This window comes from Vanacampus margaritifer, chromosome 1, assembly GCF_051991255.1.
Source record: "Vanacampus margaritifer isolate UIUO_Vmar chromosome 1, RoL_Vmar_1.0, whole genome shotgun sequence".
NCBI lineage: Eukaryota > Metazoa > Chordata > Actinopteri > Syngnathiformes > Syngnathidae > Vanacampus > Vanacampus margaritifer.
The window spans coordinates 1,379,469-1,396,566 of NC_135432.1; the positions used below are offsets into that span (position 1 = coordinate 1,379,469).

Here is a 17,098-nt window from a genome sequence, read left to right on the forward strand (position 1 = left end):
GTATTTTTCATCCGATTAAAAAAGTGAGAGCATGCTCGCGTTCCCCAAACCCTTGCCGTTCTAACGAGACATTTCTTGAATCTGCATCTTGAACCGTTAAGTCGTGAGAGGCTTTTGTTCGAGTTGTGCGTCTCTCATACAATATCAATGGAATGTGGGTGCGTGACGTCTCCAAGTCAAATGTGTGTGCGTGAATTCGCATTTTTCTTAAAGGGACAGTAAGATACTTTTAGTTGATGTTGATTATGGTTAACTTCCACATTTCTTGACCGATTCCAGTCGTTTAAATTTTAAACTGTTCAGCTCATTTACAAGAGTCAGCAGTCCCATTCAAAATTTCCGCAGGAATTTTTCTAGTTTCTTTTATTGTTCACCTTGTTCCAAAAAAATCTCACAAAGTCATCAGTCACATCTTTTAAATTGGATGTATACTCACTGGCCACGGCATGGTGACACATTTTAGAAAAAAAAAGTTTTGGAACGCAATCTGAGTCATTAATACATTGAATAGTAAAGACTTGTTTTTTTGGATGGTCGTTTCATTGCAGGAATTCACATTCGATGCACATAGCATAGATTTCACAGTCACAAAGTCAATCAATTATATTTGCAAAATGGTGTCCTTTTGAGTGTAAAATGTTACTGATCTTTGTCATATTCATTATGGTAGTGACGTCATCGCATTTCCTTGGGCTCAACGTGCCCTTTACATTCAACTGTATGCATATAAGAGTGTTGATGTTAACGTGTGATGCAACTAGGAAGTGTCATGCAGGCCATATTTGTGCCTTCATGATGCAGGTTGACACAAGATTCCATGGCACCTCCGAAGGTGTGGCACGCTGTTAAAACTGCAGCCTCATAGATTAGATTAGATTAGAGGGGTAGGGAACCCTGGTCTTCGAGAGACGCTGTTTTCCACGTCTCCCTCCATCAACACACCTGATTGATGAACAAGATCGTTATCGGGCTTCTACAGAGCTTGCTGATGAGCTGATCAGTTGAGTCAGCTGTGTCGGAGGAGAGAGACGTGGAAAACGGGCAGGACGGTGGCGATGGATGGATAGATGGATTTTAAATACAATAAAAATCACAATTCCAGTGCGGTCTGGATGATGCTGCGTGGCAAAAGTTGTTGACAGTACAGTATCAAGTTGGTTGAGGAATGAATATGACATGAGTCATTTCCTTCCGGGTTAAGATTGGAATGAGGGAGGAGAGATTTCCTCAATCTGTCAGTGGAGCGTTGCAATGACAGCCGCCAGTCACTGAAGCTGCTCGTTTGCCTGGAGAAGAGAAGAGATGTGCAGTGGGTCCTTCTTGCAGCGGACAACGTCAAACAAACATCTTCAATATGCTCATGGATGCGGAATGTCTTGCTTTTCTCAACCTGTTCCCTTTGTCTGCCTTGTTGACACTTTTAGCCTTTTCAGCTCGCGACCCTCAAACGCAAGCTGAACCATCGGACCTTTTATTTTAAGGAGCATGAATTGCAGTGCTGAATGTTTGACAAAGTTTGAAAGCAGTCATCTCAAGCTCGGCAGTGGCCATCAGGTGACGTAGATGTGCCTTTGATGGGAAGTGACATCACTTTATGCAAATATCAACACCTTTTTTCTTTTGTTTTTATTCTCTTTTATCTTGAGCTCACTGTTGCTAGCTCAAATTAATAGATTTACACTGAAATGATCTGAATCTAAAATTTGTCATGTAAGGCAAGTAGTAGTCCGGAACGCACCCAAAAATGCTCATTAGACATTCCTGAAGCACAAAATTCCACAACTGTGTCGCCCCCTGGTGGCCGGCAGGCAGTGTTGCGCCCCCAACCCAGGTGCAGCCAATTGCGCCATTAGAGGGGCAGGAGGGGACGAGGCCCACTTTTAGCAGGAGCTCCAAACCCCCTGAAACCTCCGTAATGGCTGCCAATGATTTGAAAATGTTGAGTGGGTCTTTTCACGTCATCCCAAGTGGCCGGCAACTGCCGAGGACGCCGCCTTTGACCGCAGTGAAGAAACGCTTGGACTTTTCCATCAAGGAGGAACAAAGTCCAATTGTGGCATCCCGTCACAACGCGGAGGTTCGTGCGTGTTGTCTGAATTTCATGCTCGGTTAAGCTCGGGTGGTGACCTCGTGACCTGTGTGTGACTTTGATCCAAAGGGGGACAGCCGGGATCCTGCTGCGACAAACTTGTTGACATTCAACGCTTCGGACACAAAACCAGGTGCGTCGTTTTCGAGCGTGCTCCTCAAAACATGCATGTCTATAGCATAAAAAAAAAAAATCGATCATCGTTTTCTTTTCTTTTTTTTTTTTTTTTTTTTACTTAATCATGCATGTTTCTTGAGGAGGGTTTGTCCAAATAAGACAAATATGGATACCATGGAATTTGATCTTCATACATGTCAACCCTAATTTGGTCCCACCTGTATTACAAACCCATAAAATCCTTATTTTCCCATAAAAATCCTTATGTCAGTTTTATCAATACTAAAGCTGTTTCATGCAGTAACATTAATCTTACCTTACTTTCTTTCTTATATGAAGACATTGACAGTATCTTGTTCCAAATGACATTTTATTGCACAAAGAAAAAACAGATTTCTAAATATCACAGTGACTGCCATCTGGCATCATAAGGTGAATCAATTTTAATCAAAATTTTATCATGGACGCTTGACTTTTTTGTTGCTTCACATTTCTCTCGTGCAACTTTGATTTCAAATGTTCTTTGACATCGTAAATGCCAGATGCCGCAACCTTAATGTCCCGTCAACAAAGCGAACATGATGCATACTCTTCTCCAAGTTTTGACGGACCAATTACCTCAGTGGTGTCCAAACTCGGTCCTCGGGGGCCGGTAGTCCTGCAGGTTTTGGAGGTTTCCCTGCTCCAACGCACCTGTTTCAATCAACAGGATTGTTATCAGGCTTAGTAGAGCTTGCTGATGAGCTTCAGCTGTGTTGGAGGAGAGAAATATCCAAAACCTGCGGGACTACCGGCCCCCGAGGACCGAGTTTGGACACCACTGAATTACCTTAAATAAATCCGTCCATTCCCAACGAAAACGTCCGGTGTATCTTGTTTTTTTGGCCGGCCTGTCCCCCATTTTCTCAACCACTGCGAACGACTCGCAATTTTCGCGCTAACACAAATTTCTTAACTGCGCATGTCAGGAAACTGTTAGAAGTCTCGCGCGATAGACGAGATTTTGTGACCGGTTGTTGTTTAAATCGAGCTTATGCACACGTGTAGCACGTAGCCGACAGTAAATACTAAATCAATTTAAAAAGGGTAAGCAATATATACTAATATTATTATTTTCATGAAAACAGTTAAATCCGTATTCATTTCCAAATACGCCCGTATGCTTTTGCAACACGTAAAAATCCGTAAGAAATACGGACAAACCTTATGGGTTGACATGTATGGATCTTGATATTTATTGAGACGTTTGTAAACTACAATTGTTGTTGCTGCGCTCACATTCTATTGTTATGTCAATTGTTTTATGTAGAGTGGTGCAGGTTTTTGTTTTACTTTACATTGTAAGGATGTAATTGTCCTTATTTCTTGTTTTAACTTCTTTAAAAAAAAAAAAAGGGGTGGGGGCAGTGCGGGAAAAGCTGTCACTAAATGTGAGATTTTCCATTTCCAGTGATTCATATTATTATCACTTCGATCGATTTAAATAAAAAAATCTGTTAGATGTATGTTTGGACATCTTGGTGGGCGGGATGCTGAAACGTGTGCCTTCTCTTAAGGTTTTGCAGGCTACGCTGACTCGCTGGTGAATGGCATGAAGGGCTATCGGTTAACGGCGGCTGACCTGGACTTCATGAGAATGATGCAAGTGGGAAAACGAGTCAAGCAGCTCCAGGTGGGTTTCCAGTGAAGTGATGCGGATGCACACGTCGGGGAAACCAATTTGTCTGTGCGCTCTTCAGGGAATGCTGGAGGTCCTGCAAAAAGATGTCAAGGTCTTGGAGAACGTGCAAGCTGATCTTGAGGAGGTGAGCGGACGACGCGCAATGCCAACTCGACATTGCATACACATTGATTGATTGATTTTTTTATTTTTTTTTCACACCGGCTGCTCGGAATACGTCGACTCCCCAATAGCCTCCTTTAATTATGATTTGTATTATTATTTTTACTACAGCTTATTCATGACCATTTATGAGTTTTGTTTGTTTCTTTCGAAGTTCTTGTCATAAAGATAAATCTAACCATTATTATGAATGTGTTAACATTCCAGTGTTATTAACACTTCACAATACCATTATACAAATGTGTAGTTTTTTTGTGTGTTTATTAGCCACAGTGCCAACTTTTTTCTTCCATTGCTAATCATTTTTTTTCTCCTGTCAGCAGAGGGCGCTGCCTCCCCCTTTTTTTAAACTAAAATGGAGTTCTTCTCCATGGTGAGCAGAAAATATCAAACTTGCCTCATTCATTTTCAACATTGGAGTTCAATAAGCCTTTAAATCCCTCTTTTGGAAACTAAAAATGCCACATGAAATTGCTCCAAATGTTGGAAATGAAAAAATACACAAAACATTCAAGCTACCGAGCACAGAATGTTCCATTTTGAAACTTTTTAATTCAAAAATGGTCAAAGCCTATTGTAAAGAATTCGTTAGGCAAATTGTTACAGAGAGCAGCTTCCAGAACGATGCGAATTTCATCCACATTTTCAATCCCGTCAATATCAAGGATATTGACTTAACCACCCGTAGTTAGAGGCAAAGTGTATCAACAAGCAACCCATCAATCAGCTTTCCAAAGAATACTTTGTTGCTTTACGGATGTGAAAAAGTTGAGTGTTTGTGCTGGGAAAATGTGAAACTGCTTAAAATGTCTTCTGACTGTCAGTTTTCCACATGCTTGGAGCTTATAAAGCACCAACAGCAGTTGTTTGGAGCTCTGATGTCTTCGGTCAAAGGGTTTGAGCTGGAGTTCGAGTCACTGCTGGCCACGCTGACCCAAGACGGAGATAAGCAGCAGCAGCAGGCAGTCAATCGGAAGAAGAAGACGACTAATCGGTATGTTTGGACCTCATCTCAACTTGCGGTCGTTACATGTCATTATTTATGGAAAATTCCATCCTTTGGTGTCACTCAGGAAAAAGGTGGACACAAAGGAGAGAGAACAGCTGGCGGAACAATTTGGTGGTGGGCAGGTGAGGGCAAAAACAAACGCTGGGTAGAATTTAGTGCCATCTAGTGGTTCACTAATAGAATGCAACCATTTTGAAACGCGCGCACACACACACACACACACACACTATGGCACCTCAGAAAAGACCACAATTTGCAAGCCAACTAGTAATTAGTTAGTGGGAGTGCAAGCAACCTGGCGAGCACGAGCGACTGGCAACAACACTAGCAGGAATTAGCTGGCGCGGCAAGTGTGGAAAAAGCTAGCGATGAGGCAAAACGGCGCCAGACGAGCCGTGTGAACCCGACTCAGTGGGCTCGGCCAAGACCACCCGCAGGTCCCAACTGAGAAAGGTGAGCGGCAGTTGACCCATCGGGTTCGACACAAACTGTGCAACTACTGCTTATTCTCCTTCGGGTATCCGGCGGCGCAGAAAGATGGCGGTGGGTGAAACATGTCTGGCGCAGTGCCGACATATGTAATGTAATTGGTGAGTGCTAGACCTACAATTTTTATATATTTATATATTTATTTATTTTTTCCCAGATGGCGCTAAATAATACACATTGTTGATGAACAATTAAAGCTCTTTTAATTCTATTTATTTTATTTTTTATTTTTTTTAGGTTCAGGAAATAATGAGAGAATGGTCTGAACTGAAATGTAAAGTGGCTCAACTGGAGGCGAGTAGCCATCTTGGCTTCAACTCTTGAATTTTATTTTCACTCTAACATCCAAACGCTTGAAATAGTTGGCCAGACGGGAGGCGGTTCCGCCCGTAGCGGCGTGGAAGGCGGGTCTGCCCACCGGCAGGAAAGCGGCCAACAAGGACACAAGAGCGAGCAAAGCCAAAGGCCAAAAATCACCTACCAAGGCGACCATTCCCAAAGCAGCTGCAGGACCGCAGATTGTGTCCGACCAGTCCAAACCTGCAGGAGGCGCCACAGGGCGACCGAAAGCTGCCAGACGTGCGAAGGCCGCCGCGTCGCAGGCGCAAAGCGCCAAACTGCCTCAGCCAATCGGGACCAGCGTGAAACGGCGGCAGGGAGAGGAAATCGTTCTGCGACGCTCCAAGAGGATTGCCGACCGGCACGTCAATTAGAATTCAATTCCAAACGTTTTTATTTATTTGTACAAACAAACTTCCAATAAACTTGCTGTGGCGCTTTAAAGAGCAGGAGCAGTTGATGAGGATTGTCTGCAACCTTTAATGATGATCACACGCCACGATGCTCTTTTCGCTTGCATCGGAAGGCAACCGAAATGCGAGTATGAGTTCTGATGTATGTTGAAGTGCCCAAATGAAATGCAGAGGCAGACATTCTTCTTCTGCACGTGTAAAAAGCCACTTTAACTTAGCACGCATTATTTGCGACGCTAATATCGGACTTTGTATGCGGCGTCTTGCGCGACATTCGCTGACGTGTGACGTGTTCACTGCATGCCGAGCCGAGATGTCCGATTGGCCCTTCAATGCCCTGAACCAATGGCAGGGCAGCTTTTCCATGCGGGGGGGAAAAAAACAACTTAGGTTTGGGTACGGTATCGACATCGACCGATACTGCAAGACTGGGTATCGGAATCGTATCGGAACAACACTAGTCCAAATTGAACGTGTGTGTGCGAAACAATTTAGGACAGCCAATACCGGCTTTAGCAACTGTGCAGTGCGACTCGCGACCCGGGGCACGCTGGAGAGTCAAATTAATCGTGATTTATATTTTCTTCATAATCAAGCAGCCCAATTTAGATACATTGCTAATTTCTGGGCAGTGGTGGGAAGTAAGTTGGTAACAAAGTATTGAGTTTTAGGAAAACAATTTTTCAGGTATCTGCATTTATTTGTGTAAAGATGAGGGTTCACACCTGGTCCTTCCCTTGTGGAGTTTGCATGTTCTCCCTTTGCTTGCTAAGGTTTCCACCAGATCCATTCCCAATTACATTATTATTTTTAATATTGTCTGAATGTGAGTGTAAATGGTTATGAGTCCATTTGTGCGTGTGGGGACCGGTCCAAGGTCTGTCTGTGGGCCGCCAATATTCGGACCCAGAACGCCAAAACCATGAGGCACAGATGCTAACCGTTACAACACCGTGCTACCTACTTACTAAAACTCCAATCATCTGTATTCATAGAACTCATTAGAAAATTGAAATTATAAATTGAAAATTACCGTAATGCCTGATAACTGCACAGTGCTCTCCACTCCAATCAAGCACCACAATAAACTAACTTTGATCCCCATATAGTTTCTTCCTATTATTTCTTAAACAAGGGAGCAGTGAAGTCGCTCACACACACACATCCACGATTTGATGTCAGGATGATTTCTTTGTGCCGCCTCTTGCTTCTTGCTGCAGGATGATGAACTCTAGGATGAGTTTGGCTGTGCGGCAAGGCCGCTCCAGCACCACAGAGTGGCCACAGTTCTCCAGCAGCTCCACTCTGCAGCCTGGCAAGATTCCTGTGATGACGGCGGCTCCGGATACATCCACCACCTGGGGTGGGAAACATTTAAAAAAAATATAGACATATTTATGCTGATATGAACCTGTTTTTTGGACTCTCGGGAATACAGCTGACAGATACTAATTAAAACCTTGCCTGACACTGCAAATTATTTTTTTTTTTAAACAATTGTTGTAAATCGGTGGTTCTCAAATGGGGGTGAAGGCACTCCAGGGGGTACGTAAGATTTTAATAATACATTTATTTTGTATAGCGCTTTTCAAGGTACTCAAAAAGAGGCCTAAAATATATCTAAAAAGTATATGTAAATATTTTAGAATATAAATTGATCAAATTAATTTTATATAGTAGGCTATTCAATTTCGGTATCCTAAAAAACAGCATCTCCCCCATACCAGAATGGTTTGCCCCAAGTTGTCATATGCCACCTAGAATCACCTGTCAATCACTTGAAAACTTGATTTAAAATTGAGTTGATTTCTTTTTGAGAACAGAGCTTTACTAAGAGCCCAAAAGATGATGACACTTTATGGTGAGAATGATCTGTATGTGCACCAATCTTTATTTATAATAACGTTATTTATTTATTTATCTATTAGTTATCTATTTCTATTTCCAAATACAGGGATGTGATTTGACCAAAGTGAAATTATCTGAAAATTTAGCCGGGGGTCTGGGGGCCGCTGGCACCCAGCTAGGTCCAGGGCAGTGCCCTGGTGGGGGGGACAAGGGGGGTGGGGGGGGGGGGGTCGAAGCCCCCCGGAGCTCATGGGTGTTTCCCGTGTTTTTAAGTACTTTCAATGCACTCACATGACAAAGAAATAGACAAAACAACAGCATAAATTTTCAATGTATATTGAACTATCCCATATAAAATGGCAGTTTTAGTCAACTCAAAATCAGTCACATTCAAAAACATTGGACTGCCTTTGCTTTTAAAAACTATCACTGAGAATATCATCATATCTAACTAATGTGATTACTAAGTTAACACATAAATAATGTTGAAGAGTTCAAATTTCATGAACAAATAATTGTATCATGACCAAATGAAAAGTAACTCATATTAGAGCATACCACAAATGTCTTTGTTATAGCAGAAGATGTTATCTGTCGGAGTCATGTGCATACACAATGAACTACAAAAAAAAAAAAAAAAATCGATTTTTTTTTTGGGGGGGGGGATAAAAAAAGCGGAATTCCGCGAATTAGCGGAAAAATCACATCCCTGCAAATAGTTAAATAGACCACATAAATACAAATAGAGTTCCAAAGTTGAATAAATCAGACAATGTTGGCACAGCACTCGGTTTTATGGGATTTGATTTTTTTTTCTTCAGTTAGAAAAGCATCGCACTGTTGAGGGGCTGCAAAAAATATTTCACAGGCTGAAAATTGTTGAGTCAGTAACTCATGAAGCTTGAAAATAGAGTTTCTGGTGTTTGAATGTGTCCTCTAGCATGTAATCAGTATTGAGAGACAATACAGGGACATGTCAAACTAAGCAGGCTGGACTTGATGGTCCACATCATTTTCTGTACCTGGTCCTGCTTGCCCCACAACACCTGTACAGGTGCAGTAATGAGATGCAAGTGTTCCTGCAGCGCATATCTGGATTTCTCACTCACAATCTCCAGAAACACTGTTTAACAAAAGCAAATACAATTATAACGATGTTGTTTCTTTATGATGATGAAGCGAAACTAAAGAATTGAAATGAACTAACCTTCTTCATAAAAAGAGTTGTGAGGCTCTCGGACGTCCACGAGTCCTTGAAGGATCTAGACAAGACGACCCGCACGGCTTGAGATGATGCAAATTTGGAACACTGTATGAAAGATCTTCCTGAAGCTGAAGCTGACCTGTTGCGGTATCTTAAAGCGAACATGCGAACACAGTTTGAACATGTCCTCCATCTCCTCCGGCGTGGTTGGGATGAGCGGGATATTCAGCGTGTAATTGCTACGTTCCAGATCTTGCAGATGATTATCGAACTTGCTCTCACATGGATGCTTGATACCTTCCACCATTGATAAGAAACACCATCATCACACTATTTGTGCGAAGGATGATAGGATTGTGACTGTTTTGCATGCAAACAACACCAGGTGGGTAGTAAGCGGCTACATCTACTCAAGTAACTGTTCAGATGTTAACAAAATTTGAATTTAAAGAGGAAGTCAACTCTTTTTTTGACAATAATATGTTCTATGAAGCCCCCACTGCTCTAAATATGTTATTCTGGTTGATATTGCAAAATGCAGCCGGTTTTATCCATCTCAGGGGGGCGGCCATTTTGCCACTTGCTGTCGACTGAAGATGACATCACGGTTTCTCAGGTAACAACCAACCACAGCTCAGCTTCAGAAAACAGGTGAGCTGTGATTGGTCGTTGCCTCAGCCCTGAGCAAGTGTGATGTCATCTTCAGGCGACAGCAAGTGGCAAAATGGCCGCCCCCAAAAATGGATGGATTTGGCTTCATAACTCATGTAATACCATATTTAGACAACCAATCACAGCTCATCTGTTTTCTGAAGCTGAGCTAAGTGTGATGTCATCTTCAGTCGTAAAAAAACGTTTTTATACTTTTTTTTTTTTTTTTAGTCAGCTAATTAATAAATCACAAAAAATATCACATTAATCATGTATTAATGCAGATTAAAAAATGTAATTGTTTGACCGCTCTAGTTTTTTTTTTTTTTTAAAATGCTAGAGCATACAGAAGGCTTTGATACAGTTTCTGACATGAAGAGGTGGCTTAAGGCAATGGTAGTTATTACAAAAAACGGCCAGCAGGTGGCAGCAGAATATAAGAGAATAAGATAAGGCGGGTTGCTTCATTGAGTTATTCAGAATGTCATGTTTAGACTAGTGAGACATATTATTGTCAAGAAATGTTTAAGGTTGACTTCCACTTTACGACTTTTTTTTTTTTCTTTACAGCTGAAGTTTCCTTTATGAACAAAATATTATTTTAAAGTGATATTATTTGGTAGTATTTGAATTTGAAAATATACTATTTTAAAAAAAAAAAACTTCCAAAGTTACCCCCCAGTTTCTTAGTATTTTTTTCGGAATACTTCAATGTTAATGTATTTAGTAATAGAGAGATGGAGACAAAACATACTTATATAATTGTGAAGACATCCGTTGACATAATTGACATTACCTAGCCCCTCCCCCTAACCATAAAAAATGATTGCCTCCCCCCATTCCTTACCCTAACCACAACCATAACCTAATTCAAACCTAAACTCTAAAACCAAGTCTTGACCCTCAAAAAGAGGTCTTGAGTTGTGAGGACTGGCCAAAATGTCCTCAATCTGCTGGTTAAGGACGTCTTTTGGTCCTCACAATGTCGTATGCACGCGCGCACACGCACGCACGCACGCACGCGCGCACACGCACGCACGCACGCGCGCACACACGCACGCACGCGCGCACACGCACGCACGCGCGCACACGCACGCACGCACACACACACACACACACACACACACACACACACACACACACACACACACACACACACACACACACACACACACACACACACACACACACACACACACACACACACACACACACACACACACACACACACACACACACACACACACACACACACACACACACACACACACACACACACACACACACACACACACACACACCATCTGGACAAATGAGCGTCATGCTGCAAATGTCATTGGGGTAGGTGGCGGCGTACACCCCAGCGACATTTCCCCCCATGGAGGTCCCAACCACGTGGAAAGCTTTGCGGTTTAAGCGAACGGTTTCCACAAACTGAGAAGAAGGAGGCACCAAAAGGGATGTTTAGAGGGGAAACATGGAAGCGGCTGCTCATTTGTATTTTCTTCACCTGATGAATCCTCCTGGCCTGCCCCACGATGGAATAATCCTCCGTGTTGGTGCGGCTCGTACCCTCGTGGCCTGGCATGTCCACGCAAACAATGTGCAGATGTTTTGGTAGGTACTAATGGAGACAATGCAGCTCAATGTATATTATTTTGAACTAACACAACATTCCGGTACACTTCGAACACCCTGAGCTGAGACAAATGCTGGTAGACCTTATGGACCGGGGTAACGAGACTGAACATTTGGCAAGGAAAAGATCAGGGATGTGATTTGACCAAAGTGAAATTATCTGAAAATTTAGCCGGGGGTCTGGGGGCCGCTGGCACCCAGCTAGGTCCAGGGCAGTGCCCTGGTGGGGGGACAAGGGGGGGCGTAGCCCCCCGGGGCTCATGGGTTTTCCGTGTTTTTAAGTACTTTCAATGCACTCACATGACAAAGAAATAGACAAAACAACAGCATAAATTTTCAATGTCTATTGAACTATCCCATATAAAATGGCAGTTTTAGTCAACTCAAAATCAGTCACATTCAAAAACATTGGACTGCCTTTGCTTTTAAAAACTATCACTGAGAATATCATCATATCTAACTAATGTGATTACTAAGTTAACACATAAATAATGTTGAAGGGTTCAAATTTCATGAACAAATAATTGTATCATGACCAAATGAAAAGTAACTCATATTAGAGCATACCACAAATGTCTTTGTTATAGCAGAAGATGTTATCTGTCGGAGTCATGTGCATACACAATGAACTACTAAAAAAAAATAAATAAATAAAAAAAAATCGGATTTTTTTTTTTTGGGGGGGGGGGGGGGGCAAGCGGAATTCCGCGAATTAGCGGAAAAATCACATCCCTGAAAGATGGAGTTTGCGGCAATTGTGGAACTAATGATATCCAACGGAAAAATGCAAAAAAATATATATATAAAAAAATCACTCAATAGCACCACCTAGGCATGCAGTACCCTCAATTCATTCTAAAATACAACAGGAAATAATGATATCCAATGGAAAAATGCAACAACAACAAATAACTCAATAGCGTCACCTAGGCATGTATATCCCTTAGCATAATTGCCATTGATATATTTGCAATGTACAGTTGGAGGTGGTATTCAAACCCGCGCCCTCCTGGTTACTAGAAAAGGCAATTTAGCAAATGCGCCACTGAGCAGTATCAGACAGATCTCCCCCCAAAAACTGACAGATAATTTTAAATAATGACAAATATATCCCAATATAGTATTTTCCCTTAAATTTGCATGAAATTAATAGCAAATTTTCAAATCTAATTTCTAGTTCCTGATTGCAAAACTGCACTAAAAAAAACAGCCATCAGAGGGCGCTAGAAAGGCACACATGGAAATCAACTTGACTTTTTTTTCAAAAGGTGTGCTGCGCTTAATATCGTGACATGACGACGAAGATACATTGTGGTCGTTTTAATATCGCGATATTGCCATTATCGTTACATCCCTACTAAATAGGGTATTCTGGTTAAAATTGTGTTAGTAGAATATAAGTTAATAATAGTCATAATAATAATAATATTTTTTTTGTAATGCACTTTATATTTCAACTATCTTCAAGTGCTACAGAGTAAAAATAAATAAATAATACAATTAAAAAGCCTGGCAAAAGGCCTTTGCCATAGTTAAGCAGTAAAATGCAGCAGTACTTATGGCGGCCATTTTGTCATTTGCTGTCCAGCGAAAATGACATCACAGCCGCTCGGTCTCAGGTATCAGTTGCCTGAGCACTGAGCAACTGTGATGTCATCTTCAGTCGACAGCAAGTGGCAAAATGGCCGCCCCCTGAGAGAGATAAAAACGGCTCATATTATTGTCAAGAAATATTTATGGTTGACTTCTACTTAGCACCGATTTATCTGTCAATTGTTGTCATAGTATTATGTGAAACATTTATACACTTTAGGAATTTAGTATTCTTTGATTACTGGAATGGCAGCTGACTACCAGCATGCTAACTGCCAAGTAGCCTTTTGGCAAATTTTAGAACAAAAAAAAAAAAAAAAGTCAACGCTGTTTTTGTTAAAGTACACCAAGCTCAGCTGTCATAAAGTGAAACACGCGGTTTTATTTCCGCTTGTCGTCACACATTATGTCAACTTCTTGTGCTCATCTTAGCAAATCAACATTTGCTAACTGAACTGTTTTGCAGAAAAAAATTAACAAATGAATACGAGTCGCTCTCTACGTGTCAAATCTTGCTTGTCCTTCCATTTTGGACCAAAATATACCGATGGTGCGATGGCAAGCTAAGCGCTTGCCACTACACTTGCGGCTAACCTTGACAAGCGTGAGCCAAGTGTCTTTGTGAGCAGAGAAGCTGTGCAGCATCAAAATGGACGGCCTCATCCCGGGCTTTCCTCGGCAGGAGTAACAGAAGCGGTAGCCGCCGCAGTCTGCATAGCGGACCTGGAGGCCCAGAGTCCTCCTCCAGTACCTGCGCAATTGAGCACAAATGAGGCCGTTTTTAGCATCCAAACAGTTTGACTTGTGTTAGGACAACTTCCTCAAGTACAGCGGAAGGGAAACTGATCAACCTTACCAATAGTAGACTTTAATGAGCGCCGATGGCCACAGAAGGAAGGAAGCGACGAATGCCAAAAGGGGAATCGCCAGCGTCCCCCCAGCAATTATGAACAGATTCACAATGTCTAATTCTGCTGCCATGTCTTTCCTGAGTAAAACAAATGACAGCTTTCAACGTTGATCAAAAGTTTTGCTGAGAGCAGGACATGATTCAAAAAGCTTTGACTTTAAAAACAAAGTGGGCTTACTATTCCGTTGATTTTCCTCCCTTGATTGTCGTCGCAGGCAGACTTGCAGCTTGAACACTGCAGGTGCTTGCTTGAATTAATATTTGATCCTTTACAAGACTGTCAACTTGAATTTCAGAAATTTACAAATGCTTCATCCTTGTAGTGTGCCGTTGGTCCCGCGGGATTATGCTGGCACTAGATAAACTCATTGATTAATCGTCATCATGGGGCGGGGGGACTGGGCCACTAGATTATTCGGTCAATCTTTTAAAGTGAACGTACTGAAACTGAATTTTGCAAATTACCTTGGCGAAAACACACAACAGAGCAACAGCAAATTTGAAACTGTGCTGTTAAATACTTCTTCATGATATATCGACTGTTAACTTCTGTTTTATCGAAAGATTTTTTTCAGTTTTTTCCTGAGTAATTTTTCCTCCTGTTTTTCTGATTTAAAAAATATAAATATTTTTTTTTATGAGAAAAATATGCAGTAAAAAATAACGAAAAAACAATAAATCAGAAAAGCAATAGGGGAAAGTATTTATTTTTTTAAAGAGAGCACCAGCTTCTGTTTTTCTGAGTATTTTTTTCTTTTTAAAAAGTAATTTCCCCGTTTTTCTGAATATTTCACCACTCCACCCCCAGCCGTTTGATATTTTTTAATAACAGAAAAAAATATTCAAGAAAACAAAAAATAATATCACAAAAAACAAAGATGCCCCCCAAAATTATTCAGTAAAAAAGGGTTTTTGTTTTGTTTTTTCAAGTGAATGCAATACGTTCCCGTATATTGTGTGCATTGTTGATTGTTGGTTTCAAGTACTAAATACACCCACTGGGTGTCATGAGAGACAAAATGTGTGCAATTTACAACAACAAGAAATGACATCTGAGGCATTCCAGCTGAGCTACCAAAATATTTTTACATAGTCGTACTAAAAAAATAAAAACCTGCTTGCATAAACCTTTTTTTTAATGTGCTCGTCAATGTAAGACTCACTTCTGAGAGGTTCTAAGCAGGATGCAGCTACATATGCGTTTGGATCCTGCATTGCATGATGAATGTTTATATTACGATAAAACCATCAACACGGCTCAGATTTCTCAGTTCATTCACTTGATGATCAAATAGCAAAAGCATGACTCAACTTTCTAGGCCACACATGGCAGTGGACGTAAAGTTCAATTAATACAGCAAATCCTTACATTGAATCCACGCAGCTCAAAATGATCCTGCAATGCTCCGATTGCGTGCAGAGCGGGCATTTTGCTGCCTGCAACCCTGGACCTCTACTGATGACCTACATACAGAACAAACTGGAGCAGAACAAATGGGCAGAGATGCTCGCACAGCCTGGGAGTTTTTCTTATATTTATGTCTGTCATGTTATTCCACAAACCGTGCCCGTCACATTAGCCACATCCACAAGGAAGTAAACGACAGCGGCGGTCGCATGGTCAGTGATGATGTCGCGGAGTATTGAGACATCTCAAATGTAGCAACGCACGCACGCGTCATTGTGCTGAGAAAAGTTCCGCTTCCGTCTTTTCACCCATCAACTTCGTTTCCGTTTCCTCTCTGCGACGTGTGTCGCAGTACTTGCGCTTCCGCCTTTGTGCCGCTCGGTTGCGCGTACCCGTCGTCGTGTGCGAGCCTGCGAGTGTGTAGTGTCTGTCTCAGTGTCCCAAGCATTTCAGATAGCCGAGACGCCCTCCCGTTGGGGGGGGCAGTAGTTGTGTAAAACCCAGAAGTCGGTGACATCTACTCCATTGCCGTCTATGGACGCCTGTCCAGTGTGGCTTGTCAGGCTCGGAGCTTTTCCCAGACGCGGTTCACCCATCAGGGGAGGCGCGCTGATTGCCGCATTGGCTTCAGGTGCGGGACAAGCTGTGGTCATTAGTGGCCACATTTTAAAAGGCTGGTGTTCAGGCTATTCGTTGGTCTGGCTGTCCATTTGTTTGTTTTTGTTCCGCTGTCCGGTCATCTTTTAACCCACTGCGCCATAAATTTCGTCGACTCATTCACCCATCTATTATTCATTGGTTGTTGCACTAGGAAGGTCGGGAGAGTGGCCCGACATTCAAGAGCGTTGGCGCCGTTCTGTTTAGTTCCCGTGTTGAGGTATAGTGCGTGCGTTTGGTCGTGTCGCCCAAATCTTGTGTCGTTGCCCCTCTCATGTCCACCAGTTTTGTTCCAGTGTGCCCCTTTTTCCACCACCTCCCACTTCCATGTGTGCTCCCCGCGCCTAACATCAATACGTGTCACCCGGCACGTTACAAACAGGATTTGAATTATTATTTTTTTTAACACTCCATGATTGTGTACATGCATGCTGTGTTTTTTTTTTTTTAACACTCCATGATTGTGTACATGCATGCTGTGTTTTTTTTTTTTCAATTATTATTTTCCTCAATTTTACCCCAAGAGACTGGCTCACAATTTAGAGGGACTAGTCCATGAATCCCTTTTTAAATATAGGTAACAAACTGAACCAATATCAGTCAATATCAGTTGCAGAATTGTGCGTTAGGCAGGGGTCCACAGGAGTCGCGCCGGGCCGGCCATTTTTAGTCAAAATGCCAGGGCTGATGTTTTTGTGCCAGTCCAAGCTCTGACATTTTTAAGCTACTATATCAAAGCCAAACAGTAAGCATAGCTGCACTGTTAGCACAGTTTGGCATTAGCTAACAGCGCTATCAGCATCTTAATTGGTCCAGAACTCACATTCAAGCTTCATGGGGATTTGTTTATGGGTCTATTTTGTGCTCATTCTAGTGACTGCACCATATAT

The 17,098-nt window shown here is 42.0% G+C and overlaps 2 protein-coding genes across 4 annotated transcripts; one reads left to right on the forward strand and one right to left on the reverse strand.

Moving 5' to 3' along the window:
* Positions 1 to 1,800: 1,800 nt before the first annotated feature.
* LOC144053055 (uncharacterized) lies at positions 1,801 to 6,352 on the forward strand. Of its 3 annotated transcripts, none has more exons than XM_077567091.1 (8): positions 1,801 to 2,077; positions 2,159 to 2,222; positions 3,763 to 3,878; positions 3,946 to 4,011; positions 4,901 to 5,043; positions 5,123 to 5,180; positions 5,785 to 5,841; positions 5,910 to 6,352. In XM_077567091.1, the coding sequence occupies exons 1-8, from the start codon at positions 1,916 to 1,918 to the stop codon at positions 6,258 to 6,260; spliced, it is 1,017 nt and encodes a 338-aa protein (XP_077423217.1). In that variant the 5' UTR covers positions 1,801 to 1,915; the 3' UTR covers positions 6,261 to 6,352. The 3 variants fall into 3 exon arrangements, with proteins under 3 accessions (XP_077423217.1, XP_077423208.1, XP_077423201.1); XM_077567082.1 differs by having other exon boundaries at positions 1,802 to 2,077; positions 4,892 to 5,043; XM_077567075.1 differs by having other exon boundaries at positions 1,804 to 2,077; positions 4,874 to 5,043.
* On the reverse strand, positions 6,029 to 17,005 carry abhd6b (abhydrolase domain containing 6, acylglycerol lipase b). Its single transcript, XM_077567101.1, has 9 exons — positions 14,322 to 17,005; positions 14,090 to 14,221; positions 13,828 to 13,984; positions 11,513 to 11,626; positions 11,304 to 11,436; positions 9,491 to 9,648; positions 9,355 to 9,409; positions 9,170 to 9,270; positions 6,029 to 7,657 (listed from the first exon to the last, which is right to left on the reverse strand). The coding sequence occupies exons 2-9, from the start codon at positions 14,212 to 14,214 to the stop codon at positions 7,478 to 7,480; spliced, it is 1,023 nt and encodes a 340-aa protein (XP_077423227.1). The 5' UTR covers positions 14,215 to 14,221; positions 14,322 to 17,005; the 3' UTR covers positions 6,029 to 7,477.
* Between the last annotated feature and the right edge of the window lie 93 nt (positions 17,006 to 17,098).

Coding starts and splice junctions, on each gene's coding strand:
- LOC144053055 (XM_077567075.1), top strand. CDS start 1,916: ATGGCTGCCAATGATTTGAAAATGTTGAGTGGGTCTTTTCACGTCATC. Junction 2,078..2,158: donor CATCCCGTCACAACGCGGAG/GTTCGTGCGTGT, acceptor TTTGATCCAAAG/GGGGACAGCCGGGATCCTGC. Junction 3,879..3,945: donor AACGAGTCAAGCAGCTCCAG/GTGGGTTTCCAG, acceptor TGCGCTCTTCAG/GGAATGCTGGAGGTCCTGCA.
- abhd6b (XM_077567101.1), bottom strand. CDS start 14,214: ATGGCAGCAGAATTAGACATTGTGAATCTGTTCATAATTGCTGGGGGG. Junction 11,437..11,512: donor AGGCCAGGAGGATTCATCAG/GTGAAGAAAATA, acceptor CCTTCTTCTCAG/TTTGTGGAAACCGTTCGCTT. Junction 9,649..11,303: donor GACGCTCATTTGTCCAGATG/GTGTGTGTGTGT, acceptor CAATGGTGGAAG/GTATCAAGCATCCATGTGAG.